Source organism: Schistocerca piceifrons, chromosome 5, assembly GCF_021461385.2.
Source record: "Schistocerca piceifrons isolate TAMUIC-IGC-003096 chromosome 5, iqSchPice1.1, whole genome shotgun sequence".
NCBI lineage: Eukaryota > Metazoa > Arthropoda > Insecta > Orthoptera > Acrididae > Schistocerca > Schistocerca piceifrons.
The window spans coordinates 578,868,349-578,891,530 of record NC_060142.1 but is presented as its reverse complement, the minus strand read 5'-3'; the positions used below and the strand labels follow the sequence as shown (position 1 = coordinate 578,891,530).

The following is a 23,182-nucleotide window of genomic DNA, read 5'->3' as shown; positions in this document are numbered from 1 at the left end:
CTGCCAGCTAAACAAAAGATTCTAACTACTGAAAGCACTAACTACTGAAGGCACTAACTACTGATAGGCGTAGTTAGCAAATGAGAGATTTTGATAGAGAACAAACAATGTATTTACCTTAATAGTATTCAAAAGTCGTAATATATATATATATATATATATATATATATATATATATATATATATATATATATTAAAAAATCAGTTCATGACATCCAGTCTTACAAATTTCCGTTTTCTGACGGACACACGTCCAGATCGTCCGCTCTCAAAATTCTGCCGTCTCTCTCCCCTCACCCACCACTGCTGGCGTCTCACCTCCAACTGCGCAACGCTACGCGCTGTTCGCACCCAACTGCCCAACACTACAATAGCGAATGTTCCAACAATGCCAACCAGCCACAGACTGCACACAGCACAGCCAGTGATTTCCATACAGAGCGCTAAGTGACGCAACCAACATAAAAATCTAAACAGCCTACTTACATAATCAACAGTTAATGTAAAAGTTGTTCGGAATGATAATACATTTTTTATTTCTTTACTTTTTGTGAGTGTCGCTACCTTACTATTCATGCGGGTACAGCGCCTAGTATGGTAGGGATCATATTGGTATTCAATAGTCTGACTGCCAGATTGCAAAATTTAAAAGGTCCATTAAACAACAGAATTCTCCGAGACACATCATATAACATAGGTCGCACTGAGTGGCGCGACGTTATTACGATGCAATCCGATTTTGCTCAGTATGTGCTGGTAATAACTGATTTGAATAATTTTATGGAGTTGTTTACAGTTAAAAGCTGCAAGCTCATTGATTTTATTGTAGGTTTGGTATTAGTAGTGAGGCTTTGTTTCCCTCGCATGTGTGGCACACGAGATGCAGGGCTTACTTTATGCGTACGACAGTCGTTATGTACACTCTACAACTGCAGTGTGTTCTCTTTTGCAGGAGGCCTACTTCCAATGGACGTTCGGCGTCGAGATGCCCGGCTACTACGGCGTCGTCCAGGTGTCATCAGGGAAGAGCATCCTCTTCATGCCGCGCCTCCCGGAAGAGTACTCCATCTGGATGGGACACCTCTTCACTCCGGAAGAAATCAAGGCCAAGTACGCCGTGGACGAGGTGTTCTACGTAGACGAGGTAAGTCAAACCACGTACCGCCGTTTGCCTTTCGCACGCACATTCTGGGTTGTGACTATGGGCCAGTCCGGAGCAGCTGTCGCGCAGCCTGGGCTGCGGAATTATTCGCCTACGGGGCGGTTGTATCTCCCAAGTTGTGTACGTCATTTCTACTCGCTTAGGCTTCTAGCGACTGCTATATTTCACATTTTAACAACTGGGTAGTTACGCCTCGAGGCAACTGAAGGAATCTGACCCGATGATTCTTGCACCATCATACACTAAACCTGATAACCAAGTAAAGGTCGAAATATCGTTACTGCATACACATCTTTTCAACTTGAGCTAATAACGCTATTCATGATGATAGAAGCCGCTGGTTCGCACTTGTTGCGGTCTGTTTTTATGTTTGACACAGCTTCGTAGTAGTCGATGTTGTGCAACGTTAATTTCTGTGTTAAAAGAAAAGTGCTTACAACTTTGGTATGTCGCTTAAAAACCTTTATTAACTCTAATTGGCAAGGACAACGTAATCTTGAAGATGAAATTTACATGAAATTGGTTCTGTTCTGTCAGAAAACTCTGACACGTCTGCCCGTCATGACCTAGGTGAATATCTAGGTGAAGCAAGTAACACTGAACTGATGTTGATGTGATGATTTGACCATTGGTTGGCGCTCTGCTGTAGCCTTCAGATGACTGTTATGTAGAGTGATGATTCCATCACGCTTAAGGTAATTTCATCAGCGACTGCGAATGACTACGAAAATTACCCTCAAAACGTATCCCGGTTAAAAAAAAAAAAAAAAGTGTTTGTAACATCTCGTGCATACGGCTCACACTACTTTGATACTACCACCTCTCACGGAGGATGCTCAACACAGTTATGGTTTATGGTTGGCGAACCATTTAAGCAGTTGGTGCAAGAGTTGTCTAAATGTGTTGTAGAAACTGGTTTTCTCATTCTGTATATGATATGACGCCCTGATGTTAACTTTTTTCGTCAGAGAACATGTATCACACAAAAAGTTCTGAACTAAGTCCAGGACTTTATGATGTGTTGAAATAACGTTCTCCGTAAATTTCTGCGAACACACTACCGTTTTTGTTTCCTTTTTCGTATACGGATATCCTCTCACTTTGTTCATGGAATCAACACTAGACCATTGCAAAGTCAATTGACGATATAAACATAAACTACGTCATCATCATCATCAGCCATTTGACATCCCCATCTGGACAAATGCTACCCCAAACTTTTTCATGCATTAGGGTATTAAATGCATGCACACTGACCCTGTGTTTTCTGATGTAAGCCACATGGTCATTGTCTTGGAACCGAGCATGGAACTTCCTTGGTCTAACTGCGGTCAGTCTACCTAGCTACACGACCCATCCATCTGTATTTCATTTTCATTACAGTGACAATTATTTCTTCCATTCCAGGAAACTCCCTGATCTTTGAGTCTCTTCTGGTACTTCCATGTGTACCTCTCTGCAAATAACATCAACACTGAACAAAAACTTGGAGTTTATTCGTTATGATGTTCCATGTAATGAAGCTAGACAGACACGGTTTATCTGACATTTTATGTTTATTTGGATTCCCAGTTTCCGGCAGGTCTTAGAGGATAAGGTGGACAGAGGGGACGGAGGGGGACGGGGAGGAAGAGGTTGGCACAGGAGGGAGGAGGAGGAGATGAGTGCGAAATATGTGTTTGCGGGCGAAGCCGCGGGGAAAAGGCTGGTATCTAAAAAACGGAGACAATTGCTTTATAACGTTTTATTTTTCGTTTGTATACGGCCACTTTGTATTTTTATTTGACATTACGATCAGCCATATACTATTGCACTCATTTCTCTGCTTTTATTAATTTGCTTCTAGGGATGACCTGTAACACATGTCAAACCGTTATTCCAGTTAAATATAAAAGTGACCCAGGCGGTGTCTATCATTCTTCATTATATTAAAAGTAGTCACTGTGGCCTTAGACTTATGTCTTCTATTATGAAACATGTTCCATCTGTTTTTCTGTTTATCGTTTAAAAGTTTTGTCGCAGGTGACATCGACAGACATTGGTGTAATGTAACTTAATTGAATGAAATAATAGTGCTGATCATTTGTAACAAGTTTAGAAGCAGAAAAAGAGTCTTTTATGTGCAAACGCCAGAATCAACGGGTCAAAGTATTTTCTTCTCACGTCTGGATTGATGCACTGAGTTAAATTATGCGCACTATTGCTACCCGTTCTCCTCTGTTTCCCAATATTGAACATTTGGCTGTTCTCGCCTAAACATTTGGTATTTGACACGGTTGATAGCGAAATCAAGTTGCAATACATTCTCACGCGTTGAGAAATAATGTCATTGACCAGATATCACAACTGAAGGGGTTCTTCTCTTCCGTACGCGTCAAGTTCATTTCCAAAAGAAAGTAAGCCTGGTGAAACTGTAGAAGTTACAGAGCTTATAGGATAGTTGAACACACAAGCAAGTGATATATAATAATCTACCTTCGCAGGTAATCAGCTCTTGTTTATGCAAGGACACTGAGTACTTTTTTGGTCTATATTGTCTGAAAATCAGCACATGTTTCTTTCATGCACTATTTCATTTTTATATCTTTCACAGTTTTGTAGTTTATCACAATTAATGCAGAATACTTTCTAAACAATCTGCAAGTATTTTGGACAATTAGAACGTATTGATGTTTATAAAAAAGAATAATAGAAAAATTGATGCACAAGATTTTCTAAAATGTTTCTTCAAATTCAGTTACCATTAATCCGATAATACACATATGAAGGAGATCAAGTTTTTACCGTATATGTATGACACGATGACTGAGACACTAGAACTATTTAGTTCCGCACATTAAATGTATTAACCATAAAATGTTATTATATCTTATATTTTAATTTTTAGAATAATTTTCCTAAGTAAAATATTATTTCTCTGTAATTTAGTGGAAACTACAATGAAGTTTAGGTCTACTAGACATGTATAGAGACTTGTAAGTTACAGAAAAAAGTAGTGGGTTGCTTTACAAACTTAAGGACGGACGTGTACCTAAATTCTGAAGAACAGAACTTGCTTGAAATTGTGAATAAAATCCGAGTGTTATTAAATTATGCCTCAGAACACTCCTGAAGAGCAGTTTTCACCCACCAGCATTTCTTCATCTTCTTGCTTCCTCTTGGAGTTACTTTTAGTACTACTTGCTTCTTTGATTAATGTGTATTTTTTACGTTTATGTAAGCCGCCACTGGTGGCAGAGCGGTTCTAGGCGCTACAGTCTGGAACCGCACGACCGCTTAAGTCGCAGGTTCGAATCATGCCTCGGGCATGGATGTGTGTGATGTCCTTACGTTAGTTAGGTTTAAGTAGTTCTAAATTCTAGGGGACTGATGACCTCAGATGTTAAGTCCCATAGTGCTCAGAGCCATTTGAACCAAAACAAAAGTAAACAGGAACAGAGATGATCATGTAGAGATACCTGAAGCCAGCAGTGTTACTAACATATAAAAGTATATTCTAAACAGAATCAGTGGAAGCAAAAATTTTTCTGGTGGTTTGCAAAACAGTTATACAGTTCTATAGTTGAAATAAGGGGAGCGTGACAGTGTACACAATTACAACTCTAAAGTATAGTATATAGCTGTCATTTTTCGGTGTAAGCCCAGTAAAATATACAGGGTGTCCCAGAAATATTGCGACAGATTTGAGGGGTTGTAGAGGGTGTCGTGAAGAGCAATCTTGTCTCCTTTGAATGTGATGCTCTGTTGCCTCAGTGAATGACGGTTTCAGACGTGGTTTTACGTGTGCAGTTTATTTTTCTCCCGCATCCCGAAAAACACTGGAGCTTTTAGAAGATCCCAGGAGAAAAACGTTCCCGTGTCCGCTACCATCGTCCACTGAGACAAGAGAGCATCGCATTCGGAGGAGACAAGGCCAGTCTAGTCAACAGCTAGCTCCAGCTTCTCCGCTAGCGATTGTGGCAATCAGTCACGATTACTGAGTAGCAAACGGCATTGCGAGACGTTCCGCCTACGGTCTGTCAGCACACAGTATCACGTTTGCTGCCAAAGGGATGGCCTAGTGGCAGGAGGCGGCACCTCTAACTTCGACGTTCTGCAGCGTCGTTGGATGACGTTTCCCGAACTTGGGTTCTATTCTCTATTTGTTCCTCAAGACACCCTCTATAAAATCTCCAAGTCTGTCGCATAATTTCTAGGACACCCTGTAGATCAATGCAATCAGTCTATATGATTTTATAAAGTTATAAAAATATTGCGACAGATTTGAGGGGTCGTAGAGGGTGTCGTGAAGAATGTTGGCATTGTTGACTGGAATACACTTTTTCACATTCTGAAGGTGGCAGGGGTAAAATGCAGGGAGCGAAAGGCTATTTACAATTTGTACAGAAACCAGATGGCAGTTATAAGAGTCGAGGGACATGAAAGGGAATCAATGGTTGGGAAGGGAGTGAGACAGGGTTGTAGCCTCTCCCCGATGTTATTCAATCTGTATATTGAGCAAGCAGTAAAGGAAACAAAAGAAAAATTCGGAGTAGGTATTAAAATTCATGGAGAAGAAATGAAAACTTTGAGGTTCGCCGATGACATTGTAATTCTGTCAGAGACAGCAAAGGACCTGGAAGAGCAGCTGAACGGAATGGTCAGTGTCTTGAAAGGAGGATATAAGGTGAACATCAACAAAAGCAAAACGAGGATAATGGAATATAGTCTAATTAAATCAGGTGATGATGAGGGCTGACGCTGAGGGAATTAGATTAGGGAGTGACACGCTTAAAGTAATAGATGAGTTTTGCTATTTGGGTTACAAAATAACTGATGATGATCGAAGTAGAGAGGATATAAAATGTAGACTGGCAATGTCAAGGAAAGCGTTTCTGAAGAAGAGAAATTTGTTCACATCGAGTATAGATTTAAGTGTGAGGAAGTCGTTTGTGAAAGTATTCTATGGAGTGTAGCCATGTATGGAAGCCGGCCGGTGTGGCCGAGCGGTTCTAGGCGCTACAGTCTGGAACCGCGCGACCGCTACGGTCGCAGGTTCGAATCCTGCCTCGGGCATGGATGTGTGTGATGTCCTTACGTTAGTTAGGTTTAATTAGTTCTAAGTTCTAGGGGACTGATGACCTAAGATGTTAAGTCCCATAGTGCTCAGAGCCATTTGAACCATGTATGGAAGTGAAACATGGACGATAAATTTTTTGGACAAGAAGAGAATAGAAGCTTTCGAAATGTGGTGCTGCAGAAGAATGCTGAAGATTAGATGGGTAGATCACATAACTAATGAGGAGGTATTAAAGAGAATTGGGGAGAAGAGGAGTTTGTGGCACAACTTGACAAAAAGAAGGGATCGGTTGGTAGGGCATATTCTGAGGCATCAAGGGATCACCAATTTAGTATTGGAGGGCAGTGTGGAGGGTAAAAATCGTAGAGGGAGACCAAGAGATGAATACACTAAGCAGATTCAAAAGAATGTAGGTTGCGGTAGGTACTGGGAGATGAAGAAGCTTGCAAAGGATAGATTAGCATGGAGAGTTGCATCAAACCAGTCTCCTGACTGAAGACCACCACCACCACCACCACCACCACCAACACAACAACAACAACAACAACAACAACATTCCATTTTCCGTAATTCAAAATTAAACAGTGTCCTTGAATAGGTTTTGTGGTTGTAGTGAAAGTAACGTGGTGGTCATCACGGGCAGAGTCCGCTCCACGTGAGCAAGGAAGTCGGTATGGTAAGCTGTTGGGTGCGAGCAGCCGCACGCAGTTAACGGCGCCCGCGGCTCGTAGTCTGGCTTCCGGCGTTGTGTTGTTGGGATTCCTGGAGCGTTGGGCTCCAGCTGCTTGCGGAAGGGTGGGAAGGGAAGGGAAGGGAAGGGAAGGCATGCCCGCACAGCCACCGTGGGATGGCCGCTCCTGCCGAAGCCTTAGGCTTCTACCTCGATTCTCCTCTGTATGCTGTGTCACATCGTCCTCCTATGTATACTGATGAATATAGTGCCAAATGTGTGTATATTGGTGAAATAAGTATAAAAAACCAACAAATTGTGAAAGATCTGACTCAGAGTTGTCATCGTGATACGCCAGTTTGGGATATTGTGTTTGTTCTATGAGCACGTAAACGTTCTGTTCCAGCTAAATCGCTCCCGATTTAGGTTCAGCAGTGGAATTAAGGTGAAAGGATATTAATGATAATCCTTTACTGATGACATTGCCATCCTCAATGAACGTGAGCAAGGCTTACAGGACCAGTTGAATGGAATGGACGATCTGATAATCACACACTTTGGATTGAGTGTAAACCGAAGAAAGACAGTAGTAATGAGGAGTGCCAGAAATGAGATTATTAATAAATTTACCATCAAAATCGGGGCTCACGAAGTATACGAAGTGAAGGAAAAGCAAAATAACATACGACAGACGATGGTTCAAATGGCTCTGAGCACTATGGGACTTTTCTGAGGTCATCATTCCCCTCGAACTTAGAACTACTTAAACCTAACTAACCTAAGGACATCACACACATCCATGCTCAAGGCAGGATTCGAACCTGCGACTGCAGAGGTCGCGCGGCTCCAGACTGTAGCGCCTAGAACCGCTCGGCCACTTTGGCCGGCGACGGACGATGCAGGAGGGCATAAAAACCAGACCTGCCCAGGCAAACAGGGCATTCCTGGCCAAGAGAAGCCTTTTGGTATGGAACATACATAATTTGAGGAAAGGAGGAAGTTGAAAATTAGATAGTCTGATAAAAAATGAAGATGTTGTCCGTATAACGGGCGAGGAGAGGAGCGTGTGGGAAATATTGGCAAGAAGAAAGGACAGGGAAGTATGATATGCGCTAAAGCATCAAAGAATAGCTTCCGTGATACTTGAGGAAGTAAAAATTGTACGGGAAGACAGAGATATAACAAAGAATTGAGGACGTTGGGTGAAAAGTTGGCGCAGGAGAGGAAGTCGTGGCGGGGCTCAGCAGACCAGTCGTGAGAATTATGAGAAAAAACAGAAAAAGAACACGACAATGTGTGTATGTGTAAACGGTTCATAAAGATAATGTCGGTACATACGATGTTCCCCAAGTACGTCGTTATTTAATAACTACTACAACATGATCCTGAAGCTCATGTTTTGCAGACAGTAAAATTACTAACATCAGCTTTAATTTTACTCGAACATTTGTTAAGTGCAATACATAATTAAAAGGAGATGGTATGAACTATGCAGTGGCAGTACGTCCCTGGCGCTGGTTTCGAGAAATTCTGATCCTCGTCCTTCAGTGCTGAGTTTGGTGATTTCCATAAACCATTTGGGGCAAATGCCGGGAGAGTTTTTTCAGCGAGAGAGTGGTTATTCCCTCGCCCAGTGATATCCGACAGAACTTGGATTCCGCCTCCAGTGCCCTTGAAGGGACATCCCTCCTCTCTGACGTAGAACAGCCCGTTTTGCCTTACCGCACACCGCACGACTTTGCATACTCACCCATACTCCCTCAACTTTGTCCGGAGTTTCCGTTCGTACCGCAGAAGACAGCGCTTGACCGTATGCCGTTCAATAAATAATGCCCCATTTTTTTTACAGCCGTTAATTTACATTTAGGAAAACGTCCTTTTAGGTACTTTAAATTTCATGTTTCGTGTTCACATGTGCGAAGTTTCTATTCCGGCTGACGGCACCTACGAAAGACGCTCTTTGCAAGCAACGTGCTGTAATTGAATTCTCTTCTTTTTCTTTCCTGTGGGGTTCCTACAGGCGTCGCCGCATCCCACATATCTGTCACCATCAGTTTCTATCTTCCTTGCTTCCTTATCTTTCTCTGTTTCTCTTTTTCTCACGACCTCCGTTAACTGGTCTAACCAGGCAACCTTCGGTCTTCCTCTTCTCATTCTACCCTGGGGATGCTACATCAAGGTATTCTTTGGCCATCTGTCATCTTTCACTCGCATTGTATGTCCATACCACGCGAACTGCCGTTCATGTGTTCTATTGTAAGTAGGCTGTTTAGGTTTTCTTATTGGTAACGCCATGTAGCGCTCTGTATGAAAATCACTGGCTGTGCTGTGTGCAGTCTGTGGTGTTGTTCCATTGTGTCTAACTTTTGAAGATTTTGTTCCATTTTGTCTAACTTTTGAAGATTTTGTTCCATTGTGTCTAACTTTTGAAGCTTTCGCTGTGTTTGTCCCATTTGTTGTATTAATTGTAATAACAAAGCACTGGTGTCTGAAACATGTTCCTCAGTGCTTTTCGTCAGTGAATTTGCACCGGCAACATTCACATTTTGACAAGCAGAAAATGTGTCTTGACTTATTTGAGAAAACGGTGAGGACCCAAAACCTGAATCTACAGTATTTGCGAGATTGTGTCCTGTCATTTCGGATTCCTGAGGCAAGCTGTTGCCGACCGATCCATCGATAATGCTTCCCTGTTCACTATTGGTTTCACTGTCTACGCCATTATTTGCCGCCCACTCCATTTCCCTATGCACAGTTACCAAATTACTACTTTGAATGTCTGTTAATTCATTACACAGTGGTGCTGATAAACTACGCTCGTCGTCACTATTATTTCTCAGTTTACTTTGGAGGCTAGTATTACGTTTTTCACACGCCATTATTGTCACAATATTTCACACGACAACACAGAAAAGCACAATTTGAAGAGCAAAATAAGAAAACACATTAACGTAGCACTGAAAATAATATCTCGTTAATTGCTAGTGCAGCTGCGAAATACTTATTGCAAATCTACATGCATGCCACAACTGTTTTACTGTACAACAATGAAAAACTACAACTACAAAGGAGATTCTCTCTACAATTACGAGCTAGCAATAAACAAAAGCTACACTAATTACATAAACTACGAGAAAAAATCAGAAGCTTCCAGTGAGGTATCCTCAGCTAAGGGTCGACATATGAAACGCCCCTTTGAACAATTGTACCTGACTGTGTTTAAACTGACACACAATATTTTTAGCGCAACGCAATCCGACTTTCAATAATCCCTACAAAAGAGTGGCCCTGAGTGACATTAACCTATACCTTTCACAAATCATTTACCTCACAAAATCTTCGTTACTCGAACTACTGCAATACAGCGAGCGCCACTGCTGCCAGCTAAATAAAAGATTCAAACTACGGAAGGCACTAACTACTGATAGGCATAGTTAGCAAATGAAAGATTTTTATAGAGAACAAACAATGTATTTACCTTAACAGTGTTGAAAAATCATAATATACATAGCAGTTCATGACATCCAGTCTTACAAATTTCAAAGCTCCGCCATTTCTCTCCCCACATCCACCACTGCTGGCGGCTCACCTCCAACTGCGCAACGCTACGCGCTGTTCACATCCAGCTGCCCAACACTACAATGGCAGACAACAATGCAAACTAGCCACAGACTGCACACAGCACAGCCAGTGATTTTCATACAGAGCGCTGTTCACATCCAGCTGCCCAACACTACAATGGCAGACAACAATGCAAACTAGCCACAGACTGCACACAGCACAGCCAGTGATTTTCATACAGAGCGCTACGTGGCGTTACCAATAAGAAAACCTAAACAGCCTACTTACACTATCTGTGATACTCTCTTGAGCCTGGGTCATTTCCCTAGTCGTTATAATTCTTACATGGCCTCGCCGAGATATTGTACGCGATCTTTGAGTTAATTTATTTCTACAACTCTCAATTAGTTTTTATTTTTTTTACAGCAAGCTCCCAGCAATTGCATGCAAAGGTCGTTATAGGCTGTACAATACTTTTATAGGCTCTACAATAAAGCATCTTCGTTACTTCCCAACTTATCTTAAAAGACCAAAATGGCAGGTTTAACTTGTGGATTGCTACTTTCCCATGGACTACTCATTGCTCCATTTTTCCAATTTCTTCATCCATCTTCCGATAGTATGTTACCCAAATATTTTTAAATTCTTCACATTCCTTATTGTGCTGGCCTTCTATTTATGTTTCCTATATTTTCTCCACTGCATAGACACAGTCCTCTGAAAATTTAAGTTCAGTCACCACTTACCATATTCTCATAATAATTTTCTTAGCTTAAATCAGGTTTCATCATCTGGTCACCGCTACCTGATCGTCCACGAAGAGCCTGGTGCACAAACATGATCCTTTGGTATCTGAATGCCCATTATTGCACATTTCCTACTCCACAAGTCCAAGGCTTTCTGGATGTATATTTTAAACTATGTAGCACACAAGCAGCATACCTGTTTTAATACTTTTATAATTTTGAAAGGCTGTGACGAGATTTTATTCCCTACTTCGATTAGAACATTCTGCAAACTTTTGTAGGTTGCATATACTTGTAGCATATGTCTTTAAAGCTAACTCCCCCTCAGAACTTCAAACAGTTTCTTCGGCGTCACTGTGTCATAAGCCTTCCTTAGATGTATGAACGCTAAATGGGTATTCAGATTACTTTTCAGTCTCTTTGCCATTAGCTGTCTGAAAGAAAAAATGTTATCACTACATGATCTTCCATTTCGGAATCCGCTTTGCCCTACAACGTCCGTCAACATCACCTTCATCCTGTCTTTCCGACCCGACCACACAATCTACCAGTGAAGTTTATAAGTGATTCCATAATAATTTCCTCATACTTTCTCATTACTATACTTATAAATTGGACTTAGGTATGCTAAGTTCCATACTTCGTGCACTTCTTCTCGCTCTAACAACTTATTCAAACATTTCAGTCGGTCCATACTCCAGTAATTGTATCTGTATATTTACTGGCCCGGAATATTTTCCATTTTCTTCAGAGATCGTTCAAACATCTGCTATAGTTATTGGTTCTACATTTCTCACAATAATTTCTTCTTGAAATCCAGTTCTGTGTCCTTGTACCCGGTACTCTCTTCTGTAAGCAGTATCTTGAAATGATTTTGCCGTTCTCTAATGCCAGTAACTGTTATATTTGTCCCCCTTTTCACATCTCTTCTTAAACCCTTCACTGTTTTCCAGGCTTCTGCTGCCTTTGTATCTCCCATACATCTACGTCTTAACTGCTTTCCAGGCTTCTGCTACCTTTCTACCTCACATACATCTATCCATCTTCTCACATCTCTTTTTCCATGTCTCATCTTTCCAATTAATAATTTCATTTTTAACCTCCATGATTATTTCCACGTACTTTTTTCTATCCCCCAGGTCCCTCGTCCTGAGCCAGCGTACATTTTCTTCTTCATTTCTGTCTTTTCCCCTGTGTTCTCTGTCCATTTTCTGGGCTTTGTTTTCTCTCTCCACCTTGTTAACCCAGTGCTTCATTTGCTGCTTCGTGAATCCATCTTTTAATTTATTGATATTGCTCTTCAGCATTTCCGCCTTCATCACGTCTTTGCAGCTTGCTAGCTAGTTTCAGTTTTTAAAGAAATTTCACTCTTTCATCTCTGAGACTGTTTACATTGTTTTCAACAGCATCTAAAATTTTAACAGGACAGGGTGTTCACGACGCGGGACAACCGGGAGATCCGGGAAAAACCCGGGAATTTTTTAGAATTTCGGGAAGCACTCATTGTTTTAGTTTTCAGTTAAAAAAGGATATTACTGTATCCCGCTATTGCAGAATAATACTTCAACAATAAAACATAAACGAGACAAAAAAACGAAAATAACTTAAATTGCAAAGGAAATGCGCCGTATACAGCGACGACACACAGTGTTCATGCAAGCATCTGCCAAGAGCAAAATGTATCAAAGGCTTTAGGAAGACTGCTTGATAGGAAGAATGCTTCCCGACTGTTTTCATTAGATTCGTTTTAGCAGTTACGAGCGGGCTCATGAACATACACAGTTGAGTCGCGTTTGAGTAGTAGATTCTCCCGCTTGTGGCTACAGGAATGTGGCTGTTGGCTGTGCAAGCAGTCGCAGCAAGCAGCTAGATGCTACCAGGAAAGGGGGGGGGGGCAAATTCATATTCTTGAGGGGGAAAAAAATTGTTTCACAAAGCGCCTAGCATCCATCGCGCGCTGGTTTATCGATTATTCATATGATTTTGAAACTCACCCCTGTTGGTTTTTGAACACATTTTAAGTTGATTTCTGAATGAATCATAAGTTGATTTTTGGACGCGTGCATAATGTACGTGATGTCTCTGTCAGGTGAATCCTTGTCGCATCTAGAAATAAACTTTCTGCAGAAAAAAGGGGACGAGGCTATACGAGCTGAGCGGAGTAAAGCCGGACGGATGAATGCCAATCGCGTCTGATTAGGTGGTTGATTGGGTTTGCGAATGATCAGCGTTGTTATAATTACTAGCGAAATCCATACATTCAGACTACCAGAATGGAAATAAACGACTAATAGGAATAACAGGTGAGAAAGATTACGTATAATCTTCTCGGTGTATCCAAGAAAATGAAATTTTGACAGAAAATTTTAGGCAAGATCGCTACACTAGTAAGGACCAGTTGTACAGTCCCCGGCTAGCAGCCGCTCAAGTTCTATTCTGGAAGTAACGCGGAAAACGTGTCTTACGAACATGTAACAACGCGTAACCGGAGAATAATCGCAGGATAACTAAACCTGTGATTCTGGCAGGGTTAGTGAAGTTAATCGGCGAACAAATTTTGACAATGGCAGGAATAGCTACAGTGGCACGTAAAGTGCCCTCCGCCACACACCGTTGGGTGGCTTGCGGAGTATCAATGTAGATGTAGATGTAGATGTAGAATTGGTGACGACAAGATTGTTTTTTATAAAGAGGAAGGAGAAGCAACGGGGACATCACACAAATTATGTAAGAGTAAGACGATTCCAATTTATATAACAGGTTCGTTATACTACTTTTCGATCTCGTGCTTGAGAAACTGGTGCATATGAATGAAATGTGAAACTACGAGTATTTCCTAACATAAATCTTTTTGCTTGTAGTAGGCCTAATACGCATTTGATGTTGGTACTTCGTAAATTATATTCTGTCGTATTGTAATAATGAGCATTTGTGCCAAAACAGTTTCGTTTATTTGGTGTGTGTTACAAAATTGCTGCAATATTAGAAAGGCCTATTTTGTTTTATCTAGAAGACAATGACAAAATAGACGTAATCAGATCGAGAAACCGCGCCAGTCTTTGGTATTATTTATATTAACGGCTTTTTCAGTATTAGATGACGACATTTCGATTTTTCATGTAGCAAAACGTTTGACGAACTTTGATGAGGTAATAGATCCTTTCGCAGAAAGGAAAGCATGCCATGTAAAGCTGTAGCAAGATTAGAGAGAAAAAAATGCTAGGAGCTAAGGATTGAAGAAACGTGTACTTTCTTGCTTGTCTCTTGTCTTTATTGGTTTCATGTATCCTATATTTAATTTTATGTCACACAGAACAGCAAGTTATTAGCTAATAGGCAATAAAGAGTGCAAATTTTCTGAAGAGTTCATGTTCTCCCGATTATAACTAATCCCATTCGCTATTAATTGCGAGATTTTTTTTTAAAGAGGGGTGGGCGTTAAACCGGTCGACTGTGAGCAGGAGGGGCACCACAGAACATTTCAATTTCCACTGTCCTGAATATAGTTTGATGGCATCCATTACAAAATCACACGTTTCAATTCCACAGAGCGCAATACAGTGACGTGCGACAGAGGAAAGCTGTATGAAGGAAGAGGCGTGGCACTGCACTTTGGCACACTTGTTGAACAAATAACATGTCTTACATTTCCTCGAACACGTCTGTTTTATGTTTCAGACTTTTTAAAAAGATGTGCGCTACAGGATGAAAATATTTTTGAAAATTCGATTTTTTTTTAGTGTTGATCGTGGGCAGATGCGAAGAGCAGTCTGAGTTATAGTGGGTAGTCACCTCTGTTTACATTTAGTGATTTTGCTGTTTCCCATTCGTTTACTCTCACGTCAGATGAAAACAAAACGTATATCTGTGGCCGGGAGCTATCAAGTGAATATTGAAAACCTTCATTGGGATTCTGGACATACGAATGTGCACTTTAAGTATGCACTGTAAATGTGCACATTTTAGTATGGTTCTCGAAATTCCGATGCTCTTGGAGTATCCTCTGATGTCTTATTTATTTTATGACACAATGTATGATATTTCAGTGTTTTACACGTACATACATACGGGCTTCCTACAACATCACCGAGCGAGGTGGCGCAGTGGTTAGACACTGGGCTCGCATTCGGTAGGACGACGGTTCAATCCCGCGTCCGGCCATCCTGATTTAGGTTTTCCGTGATGTCCCTAAATCAGTCCAGGCAAATGCCGGGATGGTTCCTCTAAAAGGGCACGGCCGACTTCCTTCCCCATCCTTCCCTAATCCGATGAGACCGATGACCACGCTGTCTGGTCTCCTTCCCCAAACCAACCAACCAACCAACCTACAACATGGTAGCTGCGCAAGCGTGGTGTCGCCTGTTATCTGCGCTCTCTGGCAACTGCTGAAACGAACCTATTTCTAACAGGTCGCGGTAAAATATTGTGAATGGTAGTTTGAAAAGCGATACTTTCAAAGTAAACGTTACTCGCAAAGTAAATATCCTTTTTCGTAAGTTGAACTATGTGCGAGAATGTACTGTGTATTTCATAAATCACAGAGGGTTTGACTCTCATTTAAAAATCAACTCTCTGATGAAGAGCCATTTAGAATAATTTCGAACCCTGAAGATCAGACATTATTAAAAATTTTACTGGCACATTTGTGTGATATATCTTAAAGTGTAACAGGCGCAAAAAAGATCAACATTATATGCGAAAGCTTAGCTTTTCTTGCAGCTTATTAACCCTAGAGACCAATATTATATGTGAAAGCTTTCCTTTCCTTGTAGCAACATATGTATATTAATTTAAAGTATTAACTTCCCTGTTTGTGTGTTCGTGCTACTTAACAGTGATGCTGCTGTTGGTTGACTACCTCACGTGTCCTATACTCTGAATATCCGCTGTCATCGGCTGGCGAGATCACGTGACATGAGCTGTGACTGGTTTACAAAGGCACATCGCAATCTCGATTTCAATGACTCAAAAAGTAACATGCGGTGTTTGGTGAAATTCCAGTGTATACTTTCGTAATACGACTATACGCAGCGTACATGTTGCTGCACATCAAAGATATTCCCAAAACGTGTCTTTTTCCCTGAGTTTCGTTTTCTAAAGTGCCGGGAAATTCTACGCCCGTGTATAAAACCATAACGATTCAAAGGACTTATAAGTTTTGCAGTTCCGAGAGAAAATATACTGTCACTTAACACGGAAAAACTGTGTTTTCACCCGGGAGAAAGCATATTTTTAACCGGGAAATCGGGGAAAAATCCGGGATTTTTTTTCCGTTGTCCGCGTATACACCCTGCAGGAGCACTAACTTGCTGAGGTGATGGTGGAAAGACAAACTTTGCTCCAAGCCGCAAGTGCCCGGAGACCATTACGCCGGGCCTCTGTATACCCTTACATCACTCACCCTTCTCTTTTACATGATGTAATCTATGATTCTTCTCATACGCTTTGAATGACGCTGGCACGTGTATTTATTTATCCATTTATGGAGGAAAAACATTAAAAATTTTCAGGTCCAATGTTGTGATGTATTTACTAGTCTTTCGCCACATTCATTTACATTCTCTCCATATCCTCTTAATATTTCGTCATCCACCTCTGAACCTGCTCTTCCATTACAATCTCCCATAAGGACTATTTTCTTTTGAGGCTTTATCTTTTCCGCAGCACTTGTCATTCCCTCATAACACTCAAATTTGAGCTTTGCTATCAGCGTCATTTGTTGGGGTATACATTTCCACTAGCGTGCACTCATGTGAATACGTGAAAATGTCCACAGTCATAATTCTTTCATTTTATATGTTCTTGCTCTTCTTATGCTTTTTGTGAGTCACTTTAGTCACACCCCTCTTGGACTTCTCCTCTTTCCCGACACCTATGCAGCAATGAAAATAATCTCCCATCATTTCACTTCCGTTCCCCTTTTCTTTCGTTTCTGTTAACACCCCCACATCAGTTTCTAACACTTACAGCTCCTGGAAAACTTCTTTTTCTCTTGGTATTCAAACCGTGTACATTCCATGCTGTCATAAACAAAGTCCTTTTCCGTAGCTATGTTCGTCGCCGTGATGTTTCATTTTTCATTCGACGCTTTTGACGGATATCTCGAGCCATCTATGTTTTACGAATGCTGGTGAGCTGGCCCAATGATTCAACCCATGGGCCGGAGGACTGGGCAATGGTTACCATGCGCTTGGTTTTACTGGACTTGAGCTCTGCTTGTCCATCTGTGACTTCTTGGTCACGGAAAAAGAATATCCATAAAGGTTTGTGGATAGTATATGGTAATGATGTAGTTGATAGGAGTACTGTTGGGCGATTTGTAAAGAGAGTTAAAGCGCCAGGAAGTGCAGAAACTGAGCTCCATGATCGCCAAAGTTAAGGTCGTTCCGTCACAGCCGCTGCTCTTGACCTGGCGATTCCCACAGACGCTATTATACGTGCAGATCGGAGAATTGGCTTTTCAGCTACCGGTGAGTATTGCAGATTCGTGTGTAATAACTGACACTCTTGGATATTCAAAGATGTGTTCAAAATGTGTTCCACGGATGCTCACAGCATACAACGAGGTGCAAAGAAAAGCCATGTCATCCGAACTTTTGGGACAGTTTGAGGCGAATGAGAGGTTTTCCGTCACGGAGTTTTATGTGTGGCGAAACCTGGGCCCATCACTTTGAGCCGGAAACAAAACGCCAACCTCTGGAGTGGCACCACCCGCGATCACCACAAAAGAAGAAATTCGTGGCGGTTCTCTCTGCTGGCAGAGTCATGATGACAGTCTTTTGCCACAGTGGTGGTGTCATTCTCGTAATGTGTCAGGACTATGAACAAACTCAAGAACCGCTTCCGAGGTGTTCGGTTTTCTGACGGGAATGCAAAAGAAATCTTGGGTAGACACGACACTGCACATCCACACGCAAATCTCAAACCCCAGGAACACAACACCAAATTGAGTTGGACATCATTGCCTCATCCATCATATAGGCTAGACCTGGCGTCCTCGTTCTTACATCTGTTTGAGCCATTTAAAGATTATCTACATAGGCACACTGAGGATGATGAGAGCGTGATTGATGCATGAAAACATGGCCACGAGTACAGGACAAGAGCTTTTACCAACTTGGAATACATGCTCTTTACTCAGAGCTGGAGTAAGGCCATAAAACATGATGGAGACTACATAAAAGAGTAGTTCATTTAAAAGAAGATTTTGATTGTCAGCAATTTGCGAGAAAAAGTTGTGGATATTGAACGACCTTCATAGTAGCTGACAACAGACCGTAACACGTTATTGACGCTTAGCTTTTCTTGCTGGTTGATACGAAACGAAAATTCATATGATTTCTAGTGCATTTTTGTTAATTTCACGCCTAGTTTATTTATTTATTTTGTTACGCAGATGACTACTAATTTCTTTCAGTTTATAACTAAAACAAATAAGAAAAAAAAATTCGAAAATTATCACATAAACATTTCGTATGAGCATTCACTCAAAGGAAAAGCATTTTCTGTACAAAACCAGACTATTTTTGTTATAGATGGTAGGATACGTGCCCCATAACTTTTTTGATCAAAGAAAGGTAAGCAAACTGTTGATAATTATTAATTTGACACCGCTAATAACGACTGAATAGAACACAATTTTTGTGCCAAGTTGATGGTGTTAATTAGAAATTGCCTGAAGATTATAGCACCCTCTCGAATAGCGCTGCCAATGCGTAACACGATAAGCAAACCATTTCTGGGCTCGACAAGTGGGTCAAGCGCTCGAGCAGCTGGGTGATCGTTCGCTAATTAAGGCCATTTGGCAAAGAATGCAGCAGATAAGTAGGATCGTTGCGTAATGTAGCGATTTACTGGCCGGGCTGCGACAGACGTTCCGCTTTTGTACTACTCACGGTCAGTGCAGTGCGTCGCTCCAAATAAGTCCCCATCATTCCATGTCAGGAAAAGTAAACAGATGTTGCGTGGCTACTAGCAAGCCTCTGACTGGTGTGAAGGAGCCAGCTTCTATCTGTAATTTGTTTTCACTCCTACACAGCTGATTTGCGCATCAGCTGATGTCTCTTTTTTGCACTCCTCGCATCATTCACAGTTGGTGATTCAAAGAGCTGCTAGTGGAAGCACCGCCATTGAGTTGCATGCGGGAAACGAATGTGTCACAGACTCGAAATTCGACTTACGAAAGATAAAGCAATTAGCAAGGCACATTTTAGACAGTGTTTGCGACAACTTTGACTCTCCGATAAAGTAAGAGCAGTAAGACAATAAAGTTATTCTCGGACACTGCATGAATCGAACAGGCAAGATAGCGCACGGTATTGGTACTAAGTGAAGAAGCTTTTACAGTGTATTGTGACGTGCACAGAGTGGCCATAGGTGTAGCTGATGTAGATTGTCGAGTGCTGATTCAATGTGCATACCTCCTGAAGGCAGACGTTGTCCGTCCTTACTTGGGCTGTGGACGACAGTACACGGCAAAAGAGTGAGTCAGTTCTACGCCTTTACGTGTCCTCACAGCAGAAGAGCCATTTTAAATATGGAATAAGAACCACTGTAAACATTGTAACTGATAGCCGGATGATCTACTGTAATTCGTAGCTTGCTACTTTGGGAAATTACTGATAAACCAAATCACCACCTAAAACCGTGTCTTAACAGTATGAAACATGCTTGAAATTCTGTTGAAACGATTTACGGTTAAGAGAGGCCAACAAAGCACGAGCAGGGTTATATGCGGGACGTTTCGTCGTTGCACGTTTTTGTTTTTGCTGTGTTCCCATTTCCCGGGCATCGTCTTGCCGGTATTGCCACATTTATCATACGCGGCAGCTACTGGCTTTGTTTCCCACGCTCGCTGTGACAGCTACAGTAGCAATGTCCTGTTAATATTGGATTTGACCCCTCGCTATTGGAACAGCCAGCCCGTGAGCTGAAGGACGAAGTATTTCATGAGCGTGCTGACGTTAGCCAGACCCGATCGATTCGCGGTGTTTACTGGCGTCGCGGACACCGCCGGTAAACACATTTGACCTGGAGTCTGGTCTTTGGCCTTCTGCTAGATTATCAGCTCGTCATGCTAGCGATACTTTGTTTACGTTCGCCCACAGAGCATTGGGGAAATGTTTTTGTTGGCGTGCAGCTGTTAGCTATTTATTCAGCTGCATCAGACAAAGCAGGGCATTTAATTAATAGACAAGGGAGCGCAGCTAACATTCTCAAACTTCATAAATGATTCAGGATGCCAGAAAAAGATCTTAATCGAGGAATGCAGTGAATAGCGGTAGGAAGGACAAATAGTTTCCCATGGAACATGTACGTATAGTTGAGGCAGCTCTCATACTGTTAAACAGAAATTTTCTGAAAAGAAAAAAAGGAACCTTGGCAGAAATGAACGTGTTATTCACAATGAAACATTCCTCAAAACAGATAGAGAATGTCTTACATTTGACGATTGAAACAGGATCTCTGCCATCATTATTTTCCTTTCAGTAAACTGTTGTAACATAAGGACACTACATCCCGAGAATAAAGAAAGTGTAAGACATATGTACATATTTTATTAAAGAATTTGACCAATTTTTGACTGCTTGGATCCTAAGACTATGGTACAATCTTTTACTTCTTATCGACCCAGAAATTCTTCATGCGTTGGCCGATGGCCTACCTCTGTTCATTTGACTCCACTCTCCTAGGCTGCGGTTTTTGTTGTTGGGTACGTAATTTTGCAGTACTGATCAGTAGCCTCAAATTTTCCCCGTCCTGTATAGTGTCTTCTGTGAAGTTAAGTCTTCTCAAATCCCTTGTTGCCTCTTCTGAAAGGTTCAGGAACTGCTCCAAAGAATTTAACTTTTGAAGTCATTTCTGTGAGCGTCTGTTCATCTAATTGTCTGGTGGTTTTGTCGATACCTGCTACTTTTAGTATTACGAATACTGCCTGTCTGTCTACAGAATTGTAGACTTGGGCTTCCATCGTATTCAATTATCCAAGTACGACATACATGTTGTTGGGTTAAGAATTCATATTACAGTGTACTTACGGAAGCGCATTGAAAATAAAATTCTAGGAAATAAATAAAAATGAAATACTGTAACGGAAGCTTATAATGTTTTCCCACGCAAGTACAGTTTAACGGTAGATTACTAAACCCTCGTAAAATATACGATGCAGCAATCTGGTATTGTCAGTATAGGGTATAAACATGACATTTTGTACTTTTTTGTGTCATACCATTGAAGATCTTATACTTGTGATTAACTAGCGCGTAAACGATAAACTGTGACTTCCTTTGAATTTAAAATATGGTGTACTAAAATTTACGATGGTTTAGTAATAATGTAACATCTCCCCCTTTACTGTTCTAAGTTAAAATAAACACGAATAGTTTCAAAGGAATATTAACTTCAGAGAATAGAACACAGAAAACATAAACTGACTTTCGAAAGAAACATAGCGTGTAAAATCCGAAGTACAGTAACTGAAACCAATGAGTAAACCATCTTCAACGGAAGCTCTTATTACACGATTAGCGCTGGCTGCAAACAATACTTTCTTTGCTCTCAACGTAAAGAAAGTAATGTGATGTACATATACGGGTGAAAAGACTGGATTTCATGTGCTAATACATGTTCTTTACTCTTAAGAGGAACTCTCTCTTGTGCCTGAGCATATTTACTGTTTTGTGTGGGTAAGAATAAACAAAAAACGTTTTCACCTGTGTAAAAGGCTGCAGTATTTCACTTAATAATTCCTGTAGCATTCAGTATAACTACTGCGCCTTCTTTACCACTGCGTGCATTTGTATACGATGAAATGGTACAGACTGCTCTTTCCTCTGGTCGCATTTCAGCCCGGTGCAGCGATCGCTGCCCCCATTCTGCCCTCGAGGACGCTATCTAGAGTGTAGTAATAACTAAGTTGTTAGCCACGCATCCTAAGTTGTACGAGTTACGGCAACAGCGCTTTGCACTTCATACCGGGTGTCGACGTACAGTTAAAGCGTACTAGGGGACTTTTTTTCGCAAGCAGGAGTAGCAAGTAGCACATACCTGGACCGAGAAGTGTGTCATCTCACGAAAACAGGATAGTGAAATGGAACATCACTTTCAGCAATGGCTATAGTGATATTGCACACAATATTATCTGATCACTAAGATTTGCGTTGGGTAGACATTCAACTGTAGTGGTCCGAAATCTCTAAAAGTTCAAAACTAGGAAATCCAGTCCTCATGAATGGTTTGACTTCCATTAATGCACCATCTTACTCGATCCATATGTGAAGAAATTAACCAAATACGAGTTTAAGTGAATTGACTGTTTCCTTGATACGTATGCCCGCAGACCGGAGAATATATAATTCTCCTGCAACATCACCACGACTTCTATTATTGCAGTTGAGTGTTCTCCCAAGTCATAGCACACTCTTACTGTGAATGTTAACAAGTGATTACTAGTGATAATTGGTACAACTTTTCCATAGGTATTGCCGACCGGTGTGGCCGAGCGGTTCTAGACGCTTCAGTCTGGAACCGCTTGGCCGCTACGGTCGCAGGTTCGAATCCTGCCTCGGGCATGGATGTATGTTAGGTCAATGGATGTATGTGATGTCCTTAGGTTAGTTAGGTTTAAGTAGTTCTAAGTTCTAGTGGACTGATGACCTCAGATGTTATACCCCATAGTGCTCAGAGCCATTTGAACAATCTCCATAGGTATTAAGAATAGGTACGTACAAATTAATCACTCTTTTTCACTAAATCACATCGAAAAAGGGCCCTAATTATCAAAAATAATTCATAAAATTGTAATGATGGTCATTTTAGTTGTGTAATTGTTTTTATTCATTATGAACAAACCTGTGTTAATATAACTAGGACAGACGACGAAATTCTGAGACCACTATTTGTAATAGAATAGCATTTACTTTCAGATGTCCGTCATTATGACGTGATAGTACTCTTCCCTACCAGCCTAAAATTGTGTAAACTGT

The 23,182-nt window shown here is 41.2% G+C and overlaps 1 protein-coding gene across 1 annotated transcript in view; it reads left to right on the top strand.

Moving 5' to 3' along the window:
• The window catches only part of LOC124797938 (xaa-Pro dipeptidase), a 916,331-nt gene that overhangs the window by 393,697 nt on the left and 499,452 nt on the right, over nucleotides 1-23,182 (top strand). The window contains exon 3 of the mRNA XM_047261075.1: nucleotides 953-1,144. Coding sequence (XP_047117031.1) covers nucleotides 953-1,144 — 192 coding nt within the window. The remainder of the gene's footprint in view (nucleotides 1-952; nucleotides 1,145-23,182) is intronic.